The following is a 25,576-nucleotide window of genomic DNA, read 5'->3' as shown; positions in this document are numbered from 1 at the left end:
TAAACTTTATGCACTTAAGACAGAAAACATTCTCGTGACTGTTGGGAGCCGAATTAATAACTGATCGCCCTTTTTATTTTTCGCAGCGGTCGCCGGAAATAGGCAACCATAAGAACTGTGAGCGTCAAAGCTTAATCTTTTGGAACTCCTCAAAGAGAGGGAGGCGGCTAAATCCTGTTGGTGAAGGGAATTGTGTGGTGGGGATAAGCGTATCCTGCTACGCCTGCAATGTTGTAGCGTTTCGGCGAAATTGGGGCAAGAAACACGAAATTCCCAAACGTTGGGCTCACAGGTTCGACTGCAATCCGTGTAAGTCGTGTACCAGTGGCATGGGCACACTCGAGGAACCGTAGCTTCTTACACTTCATCGAAATCGACACCATGCCAACCGCTACAAGGTAATTCCTCTTGACCTTAGCCTCCTCTACGGCCTGTTGAGCGTGTACGTCGGAGAACTTATGTTTGGATCTTCAAACTCCGTCCTTCATGTGCTCTCTGTATTTAGGAAAGACAATTTGACATCAGGTTGGGAAGGGGGGGGGGGGCTATTCTGTAAGAGTCCACCTAGTGGACTGTCCATTTCAGCCGCTGCTGATTGGATGAATCTGTACGAGCGGAAAGGAGACGAGTGGCCCTGGTCAATCAGCAGCGGCCGAAATGGACAGGCCACTAGATGAACTCTTACAGAGTACCCTCCCAGTAGGACAGCGTAACAGCGGGAAATGAACGAACGGACATAGTAGAGGCTTGGATTCGAGCTCTTTCAAGCTGAATAGTTTCCATTGGCCTGTAACACGCATTCCAAAGCCCACTGGCAGATACAAAATAAGCCACGCTGTTGCTTTGGTAAAATGAACACATCTTTATTAATGAATTCGTGGTGGCTTTCTTCTTTTATACTACACTTAAATTATCACTATACAGCATTTGGGCCCCCAGATAAGTTATACAAGGGCACAACCACGCGGGGGGACGGAGTTACACTTCTTCATGTCGCGTAGAAAAGGAGGGATATATAGAACATTCTAAGGCCGCTTGCACGAAACGCTTTACGTCTGGGCAAATTTACCCTGAGGTTACAAATCTTCGCACAACATTTTATGAAGTTGCTGCACAGAAAGGGTACGTCCCAAAGCCGTGCTCTTAACATGAAGACAAGAAAATAAAGACACCTTGCTGGATACTGAATGGAAGCCAGCACCAATGCTGACTGCTTCGCTAAAGATGTGCCCGGTAAAAAAAATGTGTCCGTGTTGTTTATGTGCTTTGCACTTGCGAATGGTTGCTAAAGAAGACAGGCGTTCCCCGCTAACAACAGTGAAAACTTCGCCTGAACTGAATGCCATAGCGTGTAGGGTCCCCATTTCTTTCTTTTTTCTTTCGCGTTTTGCGGCGCGGCGCACTTCCAGAGGTCGTCTTTGGCTTTAGGCATTGGATGATTTATAGAAGTAACGTGCCATATAATCACTAACGGTGCAGCCAATGAGTTTTACATAGAGGAGTCTATATGGGTGTGACCTTGATCTTCCGGGAGGAAGTGAAGTTGCCCGGAGGAGGAGCGCGCGTGAAGCTGTGTGAAATTTGAGTTTCCTTTTGCCCCCCCCCCCCCCCCCCCCCTGGAGCGGTTCGATACTTTACAGACACGATCATTAGCGCCTGATCTACGCGTCGCGCTTGTCTGTTTACAATGCACAAACCTGGTGAGAGCGCCTTTAGGGGCTCGATAGCAAAGTGATACGACACGGAGCTCAAGTGAGCGCTATTGGCGAGGCTCACGATCCTGCCGAAGGCTCGCTGACGTGGTTCACAAATGGAACCTTAAGCGCGAATGATATTCAGGTGAGAATTACCAGACGTATAAAAAAAGGGCAAGTTTTGGTAAGAGTTGTCGACGAGTCGTCGTAGAGCGCAGGTAGCTGCAATCATTTACTTTATGGAACATGTTAATTAGAACCAACTTTAAATGATACCTGTACGAAGTAACTGAATATTGTTTATTTCTGCGGGATATATAACCATATTACTAGCAGTAACATTTCGGTTCAGCTTTGCATGCCTAAGTGCGCGCCAAGAGGGGAACGATGTCATGGTCTGTTCGTGCTCTGATACGCAGAGAAGTAGCCGTTTCTCTTAGATACCAAGTTATGAAGCCGTGTTTGCTGAAACGAATTGGAACACACCTCAAGCTGCCGAGTGTCCTGGAAGGTATTTACGCGGCGTTTCACGCTAGCAGGTTCACTGGACAGGTTAGTGCGCTACAAGGTACGCCCACCTACGCGAAGATCGTGACACGTGGATAATTTGCCCATGGCTAAAACGTTAGGAGCTAGCGGCCTCTCTTATGTTTAAAAAACACTTCAAATCACGCACGCACAACATACATACATAGAGACACATTAGTGAAATCCTGGGCACAAGCCACGCAGAAGAGATACCTACGCCCCATCCGCCAACAAAACAAGCTAAACGAGTCTGTGGGCACTACTTTTGCATGCAGGACAGCTTCAGTGAACAGGGATAAAACAGGCAATAGAAACTAGATTGGTCGTCACTGGAAATCATATGACACTACTGTGGACGAGTAAATCAGTAATGTAGACAGTGCCACTGTTTAGCACACAGCTTCTTCAGTTTGCTGACTGTAAAGACACGCCAATATTCATTCCGAGGCCTTTCTGTAGGAGTGGAGGATGCGTAAAAAATTCTTTGTCCTTAACTACAATTTTAAGAACTTTCCGTATGGTAACATAGAACCGTATCGGTTTTTACCATTGGATCCTATGTGGCACGAGTGAACACGAAATATGCGAGGCGTGGAGACAATTTTGTCAGCGAAGGACTCCTATTCTCAAATATTTCATCCTAGTTGTGCATTCTTGAACTAGCTCGCGGTTTGATGTGTTACCGTTGGAGAGGCGCGAGAAGTGCTAAATGAAAATCAGTTTAGAAATGGAGCTATGTAGGCTGAAAATGGCACAGATATGTGGGTTACACTGCACACGGATATGCATGCAGACGTCCTGATATTGCAACTAACAAGAAACTGGAGTTTCTAGATACGTGACCTGAGCGTGCTCACTTCAGTGATTATTAACAGTCATGCCTGCTTCAATATTTCAGTTATACCCAGTCTCCCTCCGCACTTGCTTAAAAGTTTTCTAAACGATATCTTCCGGTTTTTCGCGCACACTAAACCGTAAGACTGTGAATACAAAATGATAGCCCTCCTGCAAAAATTTCTGCAATCGCTTGTCTGTGACGTTAATTTCAGTGGATCATTGCCTGACATTTCGATTAGCTTCACTTGCTTATCGATTCGATTGAGTAGGTTGAGGGAGGTCGCAACAACCTGACACACATACACACAATAAATAAGACAACAACGGAGCTAGGGAAATACAGACCTGAAGCAGTCCTTGATGCGCAGTCCCTGATGCGCACTGCACCACTTAACAGCCTGGACAGGAACATTCATTTACAAGTTTCGAAGCACTTCCATAGTTTTGCAAGAATCGGGTCAGAAAAGAAGCCCGCATGGGCATGGCGTATTTCATTACTTCTTTTTCGAAACCTCGTTGGTGCTTTGGAACATTTAGAAGGCTGCATAAACACGAAAATCGACCGGCCCCTTTCATTGCGTTATTTATAGCGGCTACATTACATAATGAGAACCATCCGGTATCGTTCAAAAATAAACGCCCGCTCTCTTCTCACTCTGGGAAGCATGTAGCGATTTCAGTACTTGCAGCGGCAACACTACTGCACCAAGTTTTTTCTTCGTAGCGACAACCATTGCAACATGGTGTAGATGGCGGAATACCCTGTGCGAGTACATACAAAGAAGGCCTCAAGATGATCTTAAACAGGACACCTAGACCGTGTTAACCCTACGGAAATTTATTCTAAGTTGAAAATATGCCAGAGAAAATATGCTTTCCTCCACATTCCTAAACTGATCGCGAAGATGTTACGTTATAAATCCGCTCACTCCGTTGAATGCAACATAAGAAGAACGGAAAAAATCTAAAGCTTTGCGCTTCAACTTGCCAAAGGAACACACGGGTTATGAGAGACGCCATAGGGGTTGGGGCTCTCGATCAATATTAAGCAACTAGGGTTTTTTTCATCATCATCATCATCATCATCATCATCATCATCATCATCATCATCATCACCATCACCAGGAGCCTATTTTAAGTCCCCTTCAAGACGAAGGCCTCTCCCGGTGATCTCAAGTTACCCATGTCCTGCGCCAACCGATTCCAATTTGCGCCTGCGAATTTTTTAACTTGATCACCCCACCTAGTCTTCTGCCATCCTAGACTGCCTTTTCCTTCTCTTGGCACCCATTCTGTAGCCGTAATGGTCCGCCAATTATCTAGCCTACGCATTACATCATCTGCCCAGCTCCATTTCTTTCCCTTAATGTGAATTAGAAAATCGGCTATCCCCGTTTGCTCTATCCCCGTTTGCACCTAAATTGAGTTTGAAATCCAATCTGTGACAGACAGTGGCATTGTGCGATCCTTTTCATCTCTGCAAACAACCGCCTAGAGCATTTAACCAAACTCGGAAATTTACCATTTTTGATTCAATTTACAATTTTGGATTCAAGAGGCCAATTTATTAATTCTGGGAACTTGGTCAACCAGTTCATAGCGAAAGCTACGTCCAGTGCGAAGCATAAGGACTAACAGAGACGTCACACACCACACTGAAGTCAATTCACACAGGCAGTGGGGTATAACCCCAACGCGTGAATGAAATTTGTCCGCATATATTGTAAACAAAGCAATTTTTAAGCTAACATGCGAGCTGATAGATAACATCACTGCATTTCAAATTCTTGAACGGGAGAAGCTTGCAATGTTACAACAGATGCTCTTGAATCAGGCTACTTGGCTACTAGGATCTTGGCTAGCTTTTGAAGGTTACATGTTTCCAGCAATTCACGAAATAAAATTGAGGATAATCAATGTTCCTTGTTTTAAATATGCAGAACTCGCTTTCATATTTTCAATGCAGCACGCTTGCTAGCATGTCGGGAGCATTTGTTCGTTTCACACGAAACTGAATACTTGCTGCAGTGACTCATCAGATGTGCCGTTTTGCTATTGAGCGCGAGGTTGTGGGTTCGATTCATGAACGCCGCAGCAACATTATGATGGTAAAATCTTATGATGGTTTGATGGAATGTAAAAACCTGCCGCAAACCAACAGTCCGGTACACGTTAAAAAACTCAAGTGCTTGAAATCAATCCGGAGCTTCCTGCGTATTTTACAGCCTTTGTGTTGTCTTGGCAAGTTGAAACCCCTCATTTACCAAAAACCTCAAATTGCAAGTTGTCTTCGGGCTAAAATTTATGTTTTGGAGACCACTGAATAAGCTGCACGTGGGAGAGGAACTCAAATGACAAGGAAGGATGGGTGCAGCATTTTGATGAAATATCACATTTTTCTAAACAAGTTTGTCGAAATAAGGGGAATTAAGGAATCTCGTGAAATCACCAACCGTAAAATGCATCTAACATACCGCGTAAGACAAACAAAAGATAGTGCACTGCATGGTTTACAAAATTATCTGTTTCATGTGCATGTTTTCCATGATCACTGTAATAATAATTTCTTAGAGGCACATAATGACTCAATTACGTCCAGTTTCGCGGACTATTTGTTGTCCTTAGATTAATGGCAACTCAATATTAATTAGCGTTACAAGATTATTCGAATCGTTCTTTGGCCCGTTCCATATTACAATAGGTTTTGCAGTTTATTCAATACACAAGGTAAGATGATTCCTCCCACAATACGCAATTTCATATGCTCATCAGTTGTACTACACATCATCGAAAGGGGTCAAGAGCATTCTTGCCAACGCCTTGTGTTCTTTCCTCATTTAGGGAACTGGCGATGCAAAACTTCCTTTCGAATTGCTAGGCGAGTGTTATGTATACGTTCCCCCATTCACCTCAGCCCAAACACATACTTACGCATTCTCAAATACGAATACAATGACTTCATAGTGCACATAAGAAAAAAGATACGTACTCATAACGCTCTATCATTATTAAACCTTTATATAGATTTCTGTAGTTGTGTAGATAAATTAAATGCAGTCCAGAATATTCGGGCACACAGAGACATTACCTAAGAATATGTATATACACACAAGAAAATGGTGCTTCATGCGTCTATGTCGCACCCATATTGTCCCACAGATCCCCACGCAAACGAATAACCATGGGCAGAGGCAAATACAATGGACGTCCGTTATTCACTCAGTTTCACTGTCGCCGGGCCTCTTGGTTTCTGATTCGTGGCATACATAAGGCAATGGGGAAATGGAAACCGTAGGAAGATGCCACGAGGGACCAGGAAGGGCCCGCAGAAAGTACCGCGGCACAGAAACGTGTGAGGCGCGCAGCACCACTGTTCTGTCGGTAGCCTTCGGCCATGGGCAGATGTCAACACAGAAGGGCGCGGCTTAAGAGCAACATTGAAGCAAACACCAGTCCTCATCGTAGAACGATGGCAATTCTAAGGGACACAGCTGTCTAGCCAGGCGCCTCAGTGCACAAAACAAAGACTCTGCTCCAAGCCCTCATGTTCATGCCTGTGTTCATGCCTCGCTACGAAACACGCTACGTGTTCATGCCTCGAGTTGACCAGCACTCAATTGTAGGTAAAGAGCACAGCTCCTATTTGGCGACTGCTATTGCACATCCCGCGATGACGACATGATACCTGCATGAAATCTTCACTCAAGGACACGACGCTCCGCGTCTCAAAGATGGGAATTCTGAATAAAAGGCACGCTGTCCTAGCTGTCTCCTATCCACGGATTTGTTAATTAGTGAAGGGAACACGATCACGTGTTCTTGCTGTCTACAACTCTTCAAGACGCGGCGACTGCGATGCTCGTTTTCCTGGGCGTCACGAACGACGTCTCCTCGGTCGCCGTCATCTTTGTGGAGCTACGCAGGGAGTCGTGGTCCGAGACGACGCCGTCCACGGGTCCAGCGCCAAGCGTCGCCGCAGCGTTGTTCCAGGACCGCGGCAGTTCGGGAATCTTGGGCGTGCTGGCTGGAACTGGCGACGACCGCTGGAACGTGCTGAAGGACTCGAGCTTCGGCTGGTCCAGCGGCGAGTGGACCACACCGTTGACGCGTATGGGAGTGGCCTCGCCTCCCGTGTAGGCGAACAGTATGTGCGCCTTCTGGTTGGGTCCCAGACCCAGCGTCGTGACCGTGCTTCGAGAGTCGTCGTCGATGTACTTCATCGGGTCGGACGCGCCGACGCTGTTGCTTTTGATTTGATGCTCCTGGCCAGCGTACAGGTCGGGTACCAGAGACGTGACTTGATCTTCGGACGAGTAGAATTCCTTGCGGTTCTGCTTGGCGCCGGCTTCTTCGGCGATTGCCTGTAATTGAAAAAGCGTGACCGTCATATGCTGAGCAACGAAATAAACTGTCGACTGATTCCGGTAAGACCCTTCTTAACACCAAATGAAATATGTCGCAGGACTAAGATTGCTGGAAAAACTGAAAGGATTGCTCTTACCCATTTATTGATTTGGACAAGAGCTCAGAAAGTTAACAAAAATGTAGTCGGGCGTGCAAAGCAGGCGTTACGCTGTTGCAAAATATTTGATAATGTCGTCATCCCGTGACATGTGTCTCAATGCCTGGGCCTTTTTTGCATACATAGTCTATCTGCTAAAGCTTACGATATGAAGCAACAAAGACTGCCTCTACCGCTCTGGCTGTGAGGGGCACACATCTGCGGGAAAAACACTTAGCTGCGCATATTTTGCAATCTGCAAATTCTTCAAGACATTATTTTCTCTCAAATGGCGTCCATGCCGTCAAATTGCGTCAATGGAGTAAGAGCTGGGGTTAGCAGCGTGTATACTGATCAAAAACAGACATGCACAAAGAGGGGTAGACGTAAATGTTACGGATAAAGAACCGGTGCAGAAGTTACATGGAAAAAATGTAGCTGAAGACTTGTGGGAGGCACGACAGCGCGTTCATTTAGGCTTGTAGCATTTGCAGTGGGATCTACGCCAAACGAACGCGCAGCTGCGAGCGAAGTTTTGCGAAGCGGTTGAGCACAAACCTTGGAGGAGGCCTTGTCTTTTCTATTCAGAGTCGCGGTGCCTTTGTCAGCCTTCTGCAGGTTGCAGTTCTTCAGCAGGCTGCCGACACTCGAGAAGCGAGACAGTCTCGAGGGGCAGTCGCGGGCACTCGCTGGGCCGCCGCCGCCACCGCCTCCGGTTCCCTTGTTCCACATGTTGCTGTTGAACACCACCGTGCTCGTGCTGTCGGTGCTGTTCGAGGTGACCCGCACCATGGAAGAGTGACTGTTGCGCTTGGGATTCGAGTACGCGCACCAGGACGCCGCCTGCAGTCCGGAGCCTCGGTTCTTCTTGAACGTGCCGGTCGAGGCGAGCTGGGACCAGGCTGCCCGGGCTTCCGGGTACTGCAGCACCCGCACCACGAAGATGAGGAAGCCCTGCATCGAGTTGCAGACGCAGAAGACGTACTGGAACACGGTGCGGGCTTCGCCCACGGCGAACACGCCAAATATCCACGTGACCCCGAGCAGGGTCATGACGGTGAAGGCGCCGCGGACTTGAGCCGCGGTGATGGGGAGCGGGTTGGTGGAGCCGGGACCGGAAGCGGAAGTCGAGTTGTGGTTGCCGGCCTTCGTGTTGGCTCCAGCCATGCGCGGCTTGAACAGCACCCGGGTCACCATGATGAAGACGAGCAAGTTGACGAAGAGGATAAAGCAGGAGATGCCCAGGAATGCGATGTAGTAGATGAACGGGTTTCTGGATGATATCACGCAGCTAGAGAAAAACAAAGGGAAAAAGGAGGTATATACAACGAAGTTTTTGTCAGTGCGTGTAATATGAATTCGCGTTATTCATTTAGCTGGTTTCCTACGTCGCATAATTTTCAGTGTGGAGAACATATCGGCGAAGTTTACGCAATGTGTATGTATGATGAGAATGTAGCACTGTTTAAGCAGTAGCTTCTGTGTGTATTGTGGAATGGAGAATGCCTGCGTAACTAGCCATGAAAATACCGAAAAATAAAAATAACACAAGACGGAGGAACGCCACGCAGTACAACTGCCGCACTACTGATTTCTTCAATCGTTGAAAAAATTAGAACTGGCCGAAAATGTACGCTTTAGAAACATTGGGAGCACCCAAATAACGACGCCACAACTTGCCACAACAAATACATGTCGTTATTTAGTGGAGCGAGTCTACTTGACTGCCTAAGGTAAACAATTTCAACGCATTACTTTGCAGTTTGCGGCACATTCTTTTCTGCATCAGTTTTGCAAATGTTTTATCAAAAAGTGTGTCCTGCCAGATAGACAATATAGATTTGAGACAGCTGTTTCATTTTTGCCAAGTTTCAAGGTTTTAAACTTGACGCTTCAATATACTTAGATTTTCTATCCATATAACAAAATTTTGCAGTTTTACTAAATTAGATTTCTTAAAATAAAAACTACCTACAAAGGTTCGCAATAATACGGCCATTTTATTTTAATGCAGCGAAATTTCATTCGAATTCGCTCAAAAGTTCCCGAATGATAGCATTTCTTCTTTCCACAGGGAAGCAAGCATTAACGGTTCCATAATTTGAACTTCACGTTGCAGCATGCACCAGTAACTTTAGGCATTTTGGCACGAAGTTAATGGCATTCCAGCTTTAACACCTATGGCTAAGATTGCCCATAAGAAACAAAGTCACACAATAATGTATTCACTGATTAACTTGCCAGAAGAGTGACAAGAATGCGATTGAGTAAAATTTGCTCACGTGAGTTCTAAAGCTAAGGCTCTTGAAAATTTCACGTGCATGTTATCGTTTTGTTTTCGTTTTTTTTTTTAGCATAGTAGTGTGGGTGAGCATAAACTTACTAGTCATCTTGGCTTCTGTAAGGCTCCAAATCTATGGCCAGGCAGGTGCCAACGATAGCCGCTGGAATACCTACAATTCGGGAAGGAAAGCGGCAGAAACACAAATAAGAAAAGCGTTATTCGAATTAGCATGGAGAAGAAGCAGGCAGTATGTCAGATTTGTCAAAAAAAAAAAAGAAGACCAAAACTGACTTTTGCTTACCCCGAGTAAATAAACTGAAGCTTAAAAAAGGTATTTCCAAACACACCATAGTAGTCTCTTTTATCAAGCTGAATCACAAACTATCCCGCCATTATTTAAAATTAGCGAGGACTTCCATATTAGAAAAAGCGTTCATATCGGCGTGTCGGATTCCCTTACGTCTCTGTCAGAGGGCGAGACTGAATTATTTGAAAATGCCTTTGTTTTACTTGGAGCACGCTTGTTCGAGCTGGGCGCTGTTTGCATTTCCTTTCTTATTAGGCGACGCTCTTGTTTCCTCTCATTAGGGACGCTGCCCGCCGGCAGTACAAAAAAAAGTGATAGCAAGAAGGTTCCTTTAATGAGAACGTGAGGCATCTTATTAAGCTATAAGCAGCTTTTCTACGAGAAGAAACACGTTGAAGGCCTCATGATGTTATTGTATTCTCCTGTCATCATTGGAAGCCTACGACCATGAAACATAAGCTGTTTCGAGACTCATTTTTCTGTGGCGTAATTCGTGTTTCCAAGGATGACACGTGCTGTTTCCGCTGTGGAACGCAGGAGTCACTAAATTACAAACAGCCAGAAAATCTTACCCGAGCTCACTTAAATGAAAAACGGCAAGCAAACGTGACGAAAAGCAATTTTTGAAAAACGGTAAGGCGAGCAATCGCGCCAATATTTATTGAAGTATGCAAGTCATCCCGTAACAGACGACAGCGTGTGCAGCACCGCTGCACGATAAAGCGGATGTGACGTCGATGTGACGTCGCATCGATGAGGATGTGACGCGACGTGCTACAGAGCTGCTCCAGCGGCACTTTTGTCCATTCAAGGATGCGGTAAGTTCTTGAAATGCTGGCCGCACGCATCATGTATTGAGCGTGCGAACCCCCTAGTAAGCTTGGCTGCGACATCGAGGAATATGATCTATAGGTTCGGCATCACTTCCGGCTCGCTCTAATGGTGGGAGTCACGCAGCGGCCACACCGAAACATACCTGTTTCGGCATGAATAAAAAAAAAACATTCCACTCTGTGAAGAAGGAATGGCAGCGAAAGCTGGTGACATGCAGTCAAAGCTCTCAAACGAAAGGAAAGTGCTTTCGCTGCCATTCCATCTTCACAGAGTGGAATGGCTGTAGCTCGCAATTGTCGTTTTCGTTCAGCGTCGCGGGAACGTTTTTCGACTGTGGTCGTTTCGCGCAGGCGCCGTTTACATTCTCGTTGCTGCTCCCTCCGGCATTCCTCGTACGCATGTTGTTCTTCGGATGTCCTAACTATGTGTGTCCGCCCCATCGATAACGCAGCTGTACTTAGCGCCGATACCTCTCCTGCTTATACGCTGGGATAACCTTGACGTCACGCTGTTATTCAAGGCGAGGAAAGTGAGTAGCCGTTGCTCACGAGGGTATGAGCCATTGATTTCTGTTGCCGGATGCCGAAGAACATACTGGTAAAAACATGACTACAAAGGAAGGGTACCTTTGTCTCTTCTGTTAACTGTCGCCTTTGTGATGTACCAGAGACAATTGAACGTTGTTTTATGAGCTGCACCGACGCATTCCTTTTTTGGGATGTCCTCCAACGGACTTTACAGAAAGACTGAGATTAACGCTCATACTGTGCGATACCTGCTGCCAACCTCTGATAATAGTGCAACTTTCGATATGTTTTTTCTCATGGGAATGCACAGGTCGTGGAAAACGCGAATGATGGACCGAAACGCCGAAACGGTGGCACCTACAAGGGTACATTTTATCCAAATGACCCTACACCTAAAACATGTTTTTGATGGACTCGATATACAACCGGACTGGTGCCCTATTTTGGTGAGGTGCTTATCCTTATCACCCTTCTTAAGTGAAACCAACGTTTTTACTCACAGTATAAACGCTGCCTTTTCTGTGTGTAACTTCCATTGTGCCCTCCATTCTCTGACTATGCAGAACTGGTGTATGTTGGGTTGAATGCTACTATAATAAATACCATGAAAGAAACAAAAAAAAAGAAACTACGGAAGGTTAGTCATATACAGCTTTAACTGTAAAATGACTTTTTTTATAAGCTGTTCATAGTCTCACGGCTAGCATTTCGCAAACATATATCTTTTTTTTTGCGCTGAACCTTTTCTGCAGGAGGACTAGCACTGCAAGCACACTCCTCGTGCTCACTCAGCGGCTATGACGTTCCCACTGCTAGGCGATAGGTAAGGGGTTCGAATTCAAACCGCCGAATGGAAAAAGAAGCTCCTCGCATAGAGTTATTTGGAACACTTTACAAAAAGCCACAGGTGGTCAAATCAATCCAGACCCTTTCACTACTGCATTCTTGAAAGCGCACTGCACAGCTTGAAAACTAAACCTCCCAAATGAAAGTTAGTATCGCTGCAAGTATACATTCTACGCGATGCAATACTTCGCAACGCAGCTTTTGAACAGCTAAAATATTTTCCAGTACTACTTTTTGCTTACCTTTGTGTTAATAGGCTGAATATTAGGAGAGAAAATGGAATTCAAGGTCTCATTATTATTTTTTTCGCGCCAGCAACCCAACGACAGCAAACTGGTCTGATTTCACGAATTTAAACGTATTTTCTCGTATTTTCTGTACTTCGCCACTGAGGCTTAGCAAAATTTGCCAGCCGGGGGGCGCGGTGAATAATGGTGGTTTTGGCACTTAAAAACCAAGAATTTTAGCTTATTACAATTTGCTTGAATCTTGCTAAACCGAGCGTTTGGCTCTTGCAGGATACAGTGTGATCTATGTAAAATGATCAGATATGAAGGCTTGAGGATACGGTATCAAAATTCAAAACGTCACGGCGTACTGGTCAGGCAATCTGAAGGCGACATCACCACTCATCATTCAGTTTCGCACTTTATTTTTTTCCTTGCCGAGTCACCTCTCAAAGTAAAAGTTACTTTTTGCGTTCGTGTGATTGTGCGCGCGATGTAGAACGGTAATTTGCTCCAAAGAATCATATGCTCTTTTTTTTTCCTCTCCATTCTTCGTTTACCGTATCGAACGAGATTGGAGCTCCCACTCACCCCACGCGATGAAGACGCGCTTGAGCATGAAGCACGTCTCGGAAGAGGCGAACACGTGAACGAGCATCTGGTACATGTTGGCCGCCTCGACGCCCATCCAGGCGAGGCAGGCGAGCAGGAAGTAGTGCGTCGCCACGGCCGTGCCCAGGCACAGCTCGAACCTGGGGAAGCGTTGGTGGAGCGAACCCAGCAGGAAGGCCACGTTCAGCAGCAGCATGGCTGAGCACAGGTTGAGGAGGATCTTGCCCGAGCGGTCCTTGTTGAGGCACCTGTCGCGAGGGGGCCGAGGCAAACAGTGTCGACACTCCTCGAGCGTACATGCGCGAAACATTACTTGCATTCCCTAATAAATGATGAACAGCTGTTGTCGGACGTATCGAACCCACATATAACGAATTATTGCGCAGAACGAACAGTTCTAAATCTGCTCGAAAATCTATGCGTAAAATTTATTTTGTACATCGAATTACGTATGTACTTGTTTTGTGATCCCCGTCGGATTCGATATATTTGCGTTTGACTATTTTTTTTTTTCGGACAATTTTTCGTGTGATGATACCGTGTATCGACAGATACAATGTATATAGTATAGTATCGTATAATGTATCATATAGTATCGACTGATAATCTGTGAATACGTTGCACCAAAATTTACCATATTTAATTAATTGTAACCATGCCGTACCGAAGTAAGTTCATTCTATTACGTGAACTTAACTGCGCCGTTATGGTGCTTTCATCGCGAGAACAATATTTTTTATAGCACCAACATTTATCGCAAGTTAACCATGTCTTGGCATTGCTGCTGCGTATGAGAACCTTTGTATTTCGAACTGAGTGTGTCATATACTTCGAGTGACTGAACTCATAGAAGTTACTTATTCGAGGAAAATGCAGGGAGACAGAGAGATGAATTTGTAAGAAGAAATCAACGCAAGATTGAGTGATAGTGAAGAGGAAGAGGCGCAATTCCTTGCAGCCTTTCATTACGCACGGCTGAGTGCCTACCGGGATGATATCGAAGCAGTACATTGAGGGAACGGCTTTGCCAAGTCTACGAAAGTGAAGGCGTAAACTGCATTCCATCTAAAGTTGACGTCGAGGAACAAATGTCCCAGCTTCGCCCGAAAGGCGAAGCATCGATTGCGATATAAAATTACTACACAGCTATACGAAGTAAGGATAGTAGTTTTATCTTCCGTGTAAACTTGTAAAGTTAACAAGCCTGGTGTCACGCGCGCTCAGGCAAACATGAACACACCTCACACAATGACCGCGGGCACTCGCTGCCGAAACGGAGGCGCGAGGAAGAGCGGCAGCAGCAGCGAGCGAATCGACCTTCGTGCTGCCTCCCGCTTCGACGCCAAACTAAGCGTCAAGAACACAGTGCGCACGAAGCTATCAGCCTTGGGGGTGCTTAGACTACGCCCACCGCAGATAGCTTTCAAAACGGGCCCGCGCAACCGCTCTCAGCCCCGCCATACGCAACCACCGTCAGAGTAGAATGTCCTTCTTTTGCATTGCGCGCGATGGAAAACGGCGCGGTTCCTCTTTGCTTTCTTCCCTTGCGAGCACGAGATCGAGCCACCATACTCCTCGGTTCATCCTCTAATGCTTTCACTTGCACCCACAGCATAGGGCGTGCGACCGCGATGTTGTCACACTTGGACTGCGTACTGAACACCACGGCGATGGAAACGGCGACGAATATGTGGAAAAGTTGCCTGGAGTATGCACAGAATTGCTATCGCAATAAAACTCGACATGGATGCAGTGACGAGTGCCAGGATGCCTAAAAATACCGTGAAGAAGCCTTTGACAGGGTGGCACTTATTTATAGCTGCATCTCAAGAAGTTTAGGCACTCCAGTAGGACTGTAGTTCAGCAAAACAGTATCCGTTCGAATTTCCCCCGTGAGGTCCATTTCCGTCAGTAAATGTTGCCTACAAAACAAGGCGTTCGATACTTCACCACATTATAGCTTAAATTTTTCCACTGGTATCGCTTCGGAAAACGGGAAAACTGGTACTAACTGATGTTTTATTTGCTCACGACGACAGAGTAGACGGCCCAAACTTCTAAAACGTGCAAGCAGCGACGAAGAGATATTTTTTGAAGGGATCAGCGTAGCAGACTCACCTGAAAATGGAGTAGGTTAGAATAGTGAAAAACAGGCCGACGATCGACATGATACATCCAACGTAGGATATGAGAGACAGAATCCGGTAGTGGTGGGGTGCCAATGAGGTTCCTGGTAGAGGATCCTATAAAAAAAGAAAAGAAAGCAAGGGATAATTACGACTTAAACATGCAGAAGCTCTGTCAAATAAGCCAACGCAGCGAACATTTTATAGCCATACAATGTTTTAATTTATTACCGTGCGACTCTAAATCTATTCAGCGACATACTAGTCTAGAAACCTAACTGAACTGTTATTCGTGGCTAATAATTACAAGAAAGATCAGTTGTGGTTTGATTTGGCTCTTTCTTGTTATAAGCCACTGCCGCAATTTCACCAAATCCCATCAGGAGAAAGATTTAGGTCGGGAACTCCTGCCTAAATATATGGCAACGAAAGAATTGTTATTATCGGCAACCACTGTGCCAGTTCTTAGTGTTTACTGCACTTCAAAGACGAAGTGTAACTGAAGTAATATAAAGTGATGTGTTTTTAATCGATGACACATATTTATTAAAATTTTCGAAAATACCTCTAATATCAAGTTTACAATTCCCGAACTCCGCAATAAAAACGATATGAAAAAAAGATGTCACAGTTTTGTAAACTGAATCTAATGATACAACCCAACTAGACAAAATTCAGGGGTTATGCACTGCAATGGAATGCACCTCTAATTGGTGAGTGACGTTTTCCAAACCCGCGTAAACGTTATAAACATTATCACACAACGTAAAAACATTTAGATCAAATTCGTCGGCTTGAGATGCCCTAATAGATTCAGTTTACAAAACTGAAATATCTGTTTTTGGTGTGGACTTGCGGAATTGTTAACCTAAAGTTTTTTTTATTGATTACAGACTTCAAGCAACTTCCCTGTATCATTGAAGGCCACAGTCGAAATACTGCTTCCAAGAGCGGCTAAAATTCAATCTCTCTCAAATGCAACAATTTTCATTCAGATCAGTCAACCGGTTCTCATACGTGTGCATTTCTGCGTTTTACACGTACTTGTATAGGGCAACTGGAGTTGGCGTGGAGCTAAAACTTCCTTGAAACTTTTCCGGCTCAGAATATTACTTTTTTTTAATAGGCAAACCATCAGTTTAAGCAGGGTGCTCTAAACAACCACTTGCCTTAAGGGCACAGTTCCACACTTCATTCCAGTTTAGGAATAGAAACTATTCATCGCGTAGCCTACATGGAGTTCATTGCTCCTGTGGCAGTAAGCATTTAACGAAGCGCCAGTTATTCTTAACTGAGAAGCTTAGATGTTTAAAACTGCCAAAACATTTACTTTTTCAGGCAGATGATGATCGTCTTTTGCATCTAATAGTCATCCACATCATACAGCACATAAATAATGCGCTCAATTCTGCAATAAATAAAACATTAATCGAATCCGACCTAACGATAACCCCACTCGAATGTCAACGTTCTTAGCAATTCGACTATCCAGTAATTCGAGTATCCCTGCCCAACCTTCCGATGGATTAAGGTACCGTCTAACAAAAGGTAGACGCAGTTCCATTTGGACAACAGAGGCTCAATTGGGCAGGAAATATTGAAACGCAAGGGGAAATGCACGCACGAATCTTAGACAAGTTTTGATAGGTCCTCTCGTCGAAACATTGGCATAGGAAATAGTTTATCTGATTTTTATGTTCTTCTATATGTCTTATTTAGAGATTTCTAGGAAGAATTGCTCAAAATAAACGAACAAATTCCTCATGCTGAACATTTTTCTATTATAATAATCACCCTAGTGCATCATATATGTTGACAAAACAACTGCCTTCTCGCGAAGATATTCGTAGTTCTGAAATGGCTCGAACGCCCAACAAGAACCAAAGAACGTAGGTGTCAACAATGGCATACCAGAAGGAGAGAAAACGCAGTCATGTGGGTCGATGTGCAAACAGTCACGTTTCCTGACCGATTCGTTGTTACGCCGGTGGTGGACCACTCCTTACCTGAAATGAAAGCACATTTTCAGGATTTCGAAACCAAAGCTTTGGCTAAGTACCACACTCGTTACAAGCGGACGTGCCATTAAGAGTAAGCGGCTAATTAACTAGACATGTCCTGCGACTTTCTCATGTAACTAATGCGTGTGGCTTCTCCAGTTTTCCTATACCTCAGGTAGTCATGCTGTGCTACTTAGCACGGGAGATGTCGTGTTTTTCTATAGGATTTAGAAATGAAAATCAGATGGCATATTGCTTGATGCACTTATTAATCACGACAAAATGTGACTCGATACTCACGGCGGTCATCCCAGAATGCACAGACGTATTTTTCGGCATTGTAAGTCGGGTACGAGTAGATCAAGGGATCGGTGAGATTTTCAATCTTGCCGTTACCAATCTTGGCTGATAGCACGACTTGCCCTGCGAACGCGAGAAAAGGATGACGCTGTGATGGCAAGCTCAGCCCTGTCGGCAGTGGTCAGGGATCTCCTCAAGTAATTGTAGTACAATCTGGCGTCACTACATCAATTATTCAATCACTCCCTATGCTGCGTTTGCCCGCCTTCTGGCTCATGAGCGGGGCAGTGTATAGTACTGTGATGTTTTTATTGCAGAGTTACGAGTTTCAAGTTTGTTATACCAGTTGAAGATAATTTTGCAATTCCTGACAAACACTACCAACGGAAAGGAGTTGAACAAAAGAATGCCCAGCTTAAAGTCCTCGGAATATAGGTTATAGGTCCTCAATTTGAGGAACCAAATGTTATTCCAATTGTTTATTTGGTTCAACGTTAAAGAAAATATTTAGGGAAAATCCTCATGTAAACTGTGCGGGCGTGTGTCCGTGTGCATTTCTGCGTGTGCGCGTGTTTATGTGGCAGGTGCGACTTGAACATGCAAGACAACAGTGAAAATTGTACGATATTCCGGCCTATCATGAAAGCCTGAATGGCGGGCAGACCACGATGCATGCGAAAGTTCTGCATAGGTGATATTGCTGATGAACATGACATTACTGCACAGTACAGAATCAGAGACCGTACTCATCACAATCTAGACATAAGTGACTCGTAGGGAAAAGCAGATGCATTTCAACACGTTCCGACCCATTCACCTGTGCTGACCAGGGACGCAGGACTATAGCGAGCTGGCCGGAAGAACTTGTCGTTTCGGTACGAGATGAACGCGATGCGGGGTCCCTTCTCCACTTCATGGATGGGTCGATAGGCCTCGCCAGCGGCTAGGAGAGAGCTGTTGATGGCCATAGACAGCGCCTCGAACGGGATGGTGATCACGATGTTCTGCGCCGCAGCCAGAAAACGAAGAGTGCACCGTTACCATTAGGCTGAAATTAATACAGGCTGTAAAATCCCTCGGCTGCCGCGCTTTATTGCAAGGCCTAACTAAAGTTTCACAAATGCAAGTTTCATGAAGAGTTCGAAGTTGAATTAGAAGTGCAACGTTCACTTTAAACGACCACTTCTGATCCGTCGTTTCATCGACATTTGTAACGGCTAGCTAAAAGGGAATAACCTTGTGAAAGGCAAGAAAGAAGAGCTACGAGAAGACAGGAAGTATAGCGCATTGCTACTTTTAAGTATGAGTCATTCAACGAAATCAAGACATTCCTGTAGGCGGTGTCAAAGTATAATGTTATGTTCATTGCATCATATCCAACAATACTATTGTACATTATAGTTTGCCTAGGGTTTGCTAGCTTTTCTTTTTTTTTTCTGCAAACTTTTACGTATTTTAGCATATCATTACCGTTTTACCGTTAACATTGCCGATACTTCCTGCCGTCGAGTTTGCATGCACAGTTCGGAGGAAGTGGCGTCGGTGACGGTAACGGCATAAGGCTATATGCGAAATTAAACTACAGGCTACGGTGAGTTCTACAGTTTCTAAATAAAAGCATACACTATTCCGCGTGGCACCCAAAACGTCGGGAATGGCGCACTTCTGCTCCCACTCACGTTTCCGCCATCTTGATCGTCCCCGTCGCCGGCGAATTCCTCGTGCAGATAGTGATCTCCGTTGGAGCGCAGCGAGAAGCTGAGGAAATCTTGGCCCTGAGAGAGCAGCTTGGGCGACCAGGCGACAGCCTTGACAACCAGGTTCTCGTTCTCGATGATGAGCGCGCCGGGTCCCAGCACCACCTCCGAGGTGAACCGCTCCACCACGGAAACCAGCCTGCACGTGACCCGTTAGCTCGTTACCTACAGCAACACCGCTTGCTGGGACTCAGTCCCTCGGTCAAAGCTACTGAAGCGCCGAAGCGTTTGAAGCGACATTGCGCCTGTTCGACGTTCGCCGCAGTTAGTGACGAAGAGAGAGAGAGAGAGCGAGAGGGATCGAGGTAGGGAGGGAGGGAGAGAGAGCAAAGAGAGGAAAGGCAGGGAGGTCAACCAGACGAGCGTCCGGTTTGCTACCCCACACTGGGAGAAGGGAAAGCGGGATTGAGGGACGGACATAGTGACGAAGTTCAGCATTGTCCTTACGCGGAGGCTTAGAAGAACACCAGGTTGGTTTAGCTCTGCGAAATATTTTTTTGTAGAGTAACGATGCATTGATATGTAAAAAAAATGAAATTATGACTATTATTGGAGAAATAACGAAACCCATAACCTAAACTAACGTTGCATGGCCTTACTTAGCACAACCAAGTTTCTAGTCTTGAATTTCGCGCCGACTGGCAGCGCCCATACGCGATCATGACGTAACGGATTTCTAAGTATTTTCGCGCCTTCGGGAAGTTTTAGTTCACAAGATGTTCTGAATACGCGCCATATAGGATTAGTCATTGGTCGCTTGCTAATGCATTGTAATTCTTGTTTATCGATAGCCGTTGCTTAGTTCAAAGCAGACGCTGTCAAAGTCCCTCGACATCGCACAAGGTTATCGCAGAAACTTGAAGCCCATCTTTGGTTTTTGCGCCTTCTCTGCCTTGCGAAGAGCTCGTTCATGACGAGGGCGCCATTTTGGTAGAGCACAAGTGTAATCTACTGATCCAGCTTACCCCACCCCGAGTTTCATTAGCTATCGAATTCTACTCTTGAGGCCGAGGTCCTGAGTTCGACGGCCAGTCGTGGCGCCTGAATTTTGATGTAGGCTAAATGGGAGGAAAAGAAAAGAAAGATATATGTACTTACGTGTATGTGTTCGTCAAGAAACCGCAGGTGATAAAAATGAATTCGCAACCCTCCCTTGCGGCGACTTTAGTAGAGCCAATGTTATAATACATCCCAAAGCACAACAAAAATAACGACTTGCACCAGTGTGGGTTAGGGATGTCGCGTCCAACGAATAAATCAATCAGTCACCCATCAAGCTTAACCTGAAGTTACCTTTTAAGGTTCCTGTAAGAGGTGGCGCGGTACAAACGTATTGATGTACAAACTCGGAAAACGCGGATAAGTTAAGGGTATGGTTTAACGCTGACATGAAATCGCATCCGGGAAACCCACGCGGCGCGTACAACATGGTCACTTACTTTTCGACAGCCACTCCGCTGGCATCTCCTTCTTCAATGACGCTGTCATTCAGGGCGAGGAAGTTGCTGATTACGTGAATCATGGCTTGCGCGATCTGGAAAGGAAAGATAAACAAGGGTGGAAGTTTGCGAAGAAACTAAAGATTGTTTGTTTTATGAAGTATTAGAATACGTCTGCACAATGATTCGCTTAGTAAGTAAAGATACGAGCAACTTATGCTAACATAGCAACGCAGTAAGCATTACTCCCTTCTATTGCATGCTATACTTACCCTAGCCCGCCAAGGCATGCAATTTCATACAATTACTAAAGAGAACTGTGGCGCTATTGTCAACGGCAGCTGCAAGCTGGGCGATTCAGCCAGCAAGGTTATAATTGATTAGTACATGGATTCGGCTAAACTTCGGCCTTCTGATGTTAAATGGCTTCGCGACTTTGCAAACGAATCCTTTCCAAGAACGTACAGCGTTAAAAATAATAACTATACATTGCTAAAATTGCCCGATAGCAAGATTCGAAGTGAAGGCCTCGAGCATAGAAGCCTAATAATGAAATTATTTCGCCACAGACAACTGTATAAGCGGAACAACTGCAATTAGCAACGATTAAGCTTGCTCGCAGAGTCCTATTGCCCTCCGCATTAAAAAAGAAAATAGTGTAGATTACTTTGAAGTTTAGGTCAATGCAGGCGGACAATGCCTAACAAACAAGTCCACAAGAACCTCTGAAACCACAATCACGAGCATCAGACAAATACGTGCGCTAACCAACATTCCCATGGTGACTGAACGATCACAGCGCCAGAGTTCGTCCTAGTGATTATCGTCAAAAATTCTATGGGTCACAGTAGCTGGCCCACTATAACGTTCAAATGCTGGACAAGAAGTCTATGGCTCGACTCACGGCCACAAACCTATGAGAGAGGGAACTGTCGTTTACCGAGCTCTGGCCGCCCTTTAAGGAATGAGAGGTAATCAAAATGAGGTGGTGCAACTAAACTGTTTCACCAGAACTGCAAGCTGGCATGCGGCAACCTTCCAAGGTGATTATAATTATCGCTGGTGTTGCCAGATGACCGCAGTTCATTGATGCAAACATCGCTGCTCGCAATGTGTGCGACTGGCAGCAGAGGATAGACGCACGGCCGAGAATTCATGACATGAAAACTCGCAATGTACTCACGTGACTGTAAAACCATGTGGCCTCCTACATTACCACGCATCTAATGCGGGTTTCACACCTATTGGTACTTGTGTCGGACATAGCGAAGATTGTCTTGTACTAAGCTCGGATGTAGTGGATCATAAGGAAGGCTCGCAGTGGATATATAATCAAGCGTTCGCAAAGTATCGGGTAGATTTCAGACTGTGGAAAACTAGACACCTATAGGATTTCCAATGAGTGTAGGGACTGCCTTATATAAGTTCGTTTTGGGCGCACTGTGAGCGCGAGGCTCAGCTGTGCGGCAGAGCCAGGCCAGCGCTCTGCCTTCCGCAGCATTCTCGCATCAGCGTTTGCCCACGTGTATCATAAGCATACTAGCGTCCCACCCGTTCTACTGTGGTCGGTATCACACAAAACACTCTGCGTGGTATAAATCTGGCGCTGGAAGTCCGTCCGTCCGTCCATCTATCTGTCTGGTTTGCTGGCTAGCCAGCCAACCAACCCAGTGACCGATGTTGTCCACTTGCATGGGCCCCTAGGTGTGTGCGCTTGGTCGAGATGCCATCGAGTTTACTACATCGTCGTTCAGTATTGCAACGTCAAATCAGTATCATCACTTTGCCTTCATGCCATCGTCATCACATCACTTTGGTCGATCCATCGACGTCATTCCTTGCGCTTCATTGGATCGTATCATGCTGTCGTCATTCAATCATAATGTTGCCATCGTTGTCATGCCATCGTCGTCATCGAGTCGTCTTCACAAGGACGCTATTATGCATCTGTTTTCATACCGCTGTCGTCAGGCCACCTTGGCCTTGCGATCGTCGTCATTCTCGCTTCTTCATCCGGTTGTCGTACACTTGTCGTCACACCATCGCCATGTATTGGTCCTCGTGTCGTCACAGTCACATTGTCGTCGTTATACCATTGTCTTAATTGAATAATCTATTGTCGTTCCATCGACATCATTCCTTCTTACTCCTTCCATCGTCAGTGCATCAGCGTCACAGAGTCGTCGTCATGCGTCCGTGCTCGTGGGCCACCTTGACAGGCAAGTACTGTAGTAAAGTGGGACGATATCGGAGTATGTATCACATTGCCGAACAAACGAAAGTCTCGGAATTGCCACTGCGCGTGTTATATAATCGGGACTTCAGGATTATGGTTTGTGGTTAATTGCACGATTGCTATTTGCATTGCCATCGACAGCCATTGTGAGATGAGTCGTGCCAGATTTTTTTAAATAGGAGCTCCAGAGCTAACGCTTCCTCTTAAACGGTAACGTGATTTCAGCTCTGCTGAACCGGTTGTAAATGAGTAACGTTTACTTTTGATGCAATCTTGGTAAAGCTAGAGGGCTGCAGGTACTGCATAAATTCCTTCGGTAAAAGCCTTTCAAAAGCACCTTAACTTGTGGGCACCAGAGACTTGGAATCGCAATAAGTATTGCGAACGAAGCCGGTACCGAACTGCGAGTTCATCGATCTTCCATCAGCGAAGCTGGTTACGGCTAGGGTTCCGTTCATTCATGTTCTGCGTGTGCAAAAACTGTGTGCCGATACCGGAGATAGTGCAATACCGGGCCGACCCGCGGGAGAGGTGAAGCAGGCTTGAAGCACTCAGCCAACTTGCGAATTAAGCTTAGTATCATCTTGGGTCCAAATGGAACCCGTATCAGATATTAAGCTGATAAGAACAGACACTACACTTTGATCCACGTCGGCTGTGTCTACGCTCGCAGTGCCCTCTCTTTATTGGCGTTCCAAGCGCTTGCGTATCCACTTTCCTTTCGTTCCGCTCTTCCGTGGCGGCGGTCCCGATGTCCACGCGAATGCATATAAAAATCACGGTAAATTAATTCGTACCTTCGTTGAAATTCTGTGTCACCGCTTTGTCGTTTGCTACGCAGAGTGGGTTTTGAAAAGGTTTGTTTCGACAAGAGACGATACGAACGCCGAGTCACAAGCACGGCACAATTCCACCAGGACGATAACATGCAAAAAAAAAAAACAACAACGAAACACGGCACGTTCGCACAGTAGCGTACGAGTCCTCAAAGTGGAACGACGTCGCCCCGTCTATTCACTGGTACTGTACCGATGTCTAAAGGCTCCATACCCGCAAGGCAAATTTCACAGCCACCCAGGTTACTCAAGGTGGCCTTTGAATATTCGTGAAATCATTTGCTTGCAATTTGAGATGAATTTATTTAAAGTTTTTCACTGCGATCGGTTCGCAGAACGTGTCTTTTATTGTAGTATTTTATTTGCATTGGCTGCGCCTGTAGATGAATACCGTCTGCTGTTATCGACGGGAAATGCGGCGTAGACGATGCAATAATGCAAGCCTGCCGCGCGAGAGCAATACCTCTGCAGCGAATAGATAAGCGCATAGAGTTTGTTATAACTCTACGACCAAGGGTGCGCCGCTTAGAAGACAGCCTTGTCGTCATAAAAAAAAAAACTGAAAGAAAAGGAACCTCCATCTCCCAACTAACTTGCAGCATTGATGAAATTACGCGGCGTATTCATAGACAATATCCTTGCGCAGCGAAGTATGGTTGCGGGCGTAACAGTCTGGTTAGTGGCGGCATCAGAGATTCGGGGTGGCATCGGATTTTTGCTCGGTGCACGATGCATTACAACGAAACGTGACAGGTTAGACTAACGTACACGCACGTCGCATACCACGAATTATTGGGGCGGTTACTGAGGGCAACCAGAAAAGCCGCCCTAACAATGATTACGTAGCCATAATGGCAGCGCCAATGCATTTCGGACCGCCCGCTTCGACCCGATTTCGCGCTTACCACTAGCTCTCCGCGTAGACAGAAAGAAATGAATGGTACAATTCGACATCGATTAGTCTCATCTCCCGTCGAGGGCAAAACATTAGGTAGGTTTTATCGTTATTACTGGCATCTGACGTCTGTTTCGACCCTACTACGTCTACAGGGGTGGCGCCAAGCCGTGAATGTAGTTTGATTGCTAGTACAGCACAGGGCACCCGGGCATTTGCACTGGTGATGAGGGGATGATGGGGGGGATGCTATAATGTCCTAATTGTTCACTGCATCCTTAAATCACCATTTCCTTTTAGTACAGTAGATGATGACGGTGGCGAGTATATGGCCCATAGACATGGAGCAGCCGACGCGGCACGGATGAACATTTAAATGTCCTTACTACTCTCTAAGGAGGCTCAAATGAACTGTTGAAAAAGCGTACAAGTGAAGCCAAGCGCTTCTCTGGGATTTATATAAAACGCACCTTATGGTTACAACGCCGGAACAATTGTTGTCTATTCATCATAGGTTGAACATATATCCACAGGATGGCAAGAAAACGCTGATCAGGTGACGCGACGCGGATTGAAATGTCTTTAGGGGCATTCAGCCTTGCTGTTGTTTAAGCACTCAAGCAGCTTCCACGCTGATGCAGGAAACTAATAAGATAGGAGTATAGGCGCGTGGCTCACGCCTCCTAAACACCGACACTACTCTGTGCACTTTTCAGGAGTGCCTTGGTACTTGTTAGGGTCACTTATATGGGCGATCAAGGCCTGAGAAATAAATCAAGGGTTAACGTTG

The 25,576-nt window shown here is 45.7% G+C and overlaps 1 protein-coding gene and 1 pseudogene across 1 annotated transcript in view; both read right to left on the bottom strand.

Moving 5' to 3' along the window:
* Positions 1-842: 842 nt before the first annotated feature.
* LOC126527648 (uncharacterized) overlaps positions 843-25,576 on the bottom strand; it is a 279,332-nt gene continuing 254,598 nt past the window's right edge. Inside the window, exons 10-19 of the mRNA XM_072284527.1 lie at positions 20,820-20,914; positions 19,303-19,519; positions 18,441-18,627; positions 17,624-17,746; positions 17,235-17,329; positions 15,316-15,440; positions 13,177-13,445; positions 9,944-10,013; positions 8,119-8,851; positions 843-7,420 (exon numbers count right to left, since the gene is read on the bottom strand). Of these exons, the coding sequence (XP_072140628.1) occupies positions 6,896-7,420; positions 8,119-8,851; positions 9,944-10,013; positions 13,177-13,445; positions 15,316-15,440; positions 17,235-17,329; positions 17,624-17,746; positions 18,441-18,627; positions 19,303-19,519; positions 20,820-20,914 (2,439 nt within the window). The 3' untranslated portion in view covers positions 843-6,895. The remainder of the gene's footprint in view (positions 7,421-8,118; positions 8,852-9,943; positions 10,014-13,176; positions 13,446-15,315; positions 15,441-17,234; positions 17,330-17,623; positions 17,747-18,440; positions 18,628-19,302; positions 19,520-20,819; positions 20,915-25,576) is intronic.
* Positions 23,533-23,714, bottom strand: LOC126527783 (U2 spliceosomal RNA; annotated as a pseudogene).

Source organism: Dermacentor andersoni, chromosome 9 (assembly GCF_023375885.2).
Source record: "Dermacentor andersoni chromosome 9, qqDerAnde1_hic_scaffold, whole genome shotgun sequence".
Lineage (NCBI taxonomy): Eukaryota > Metazoa > Arthropoda > Arachnida > Ixodida > Ixodidae > Dermacentor > Dermacentor andersoni.
Note: the sequence above shows the minus strand (reverse complement) of the source record. Positions and strands in the feature narration are given on the sequence as shown.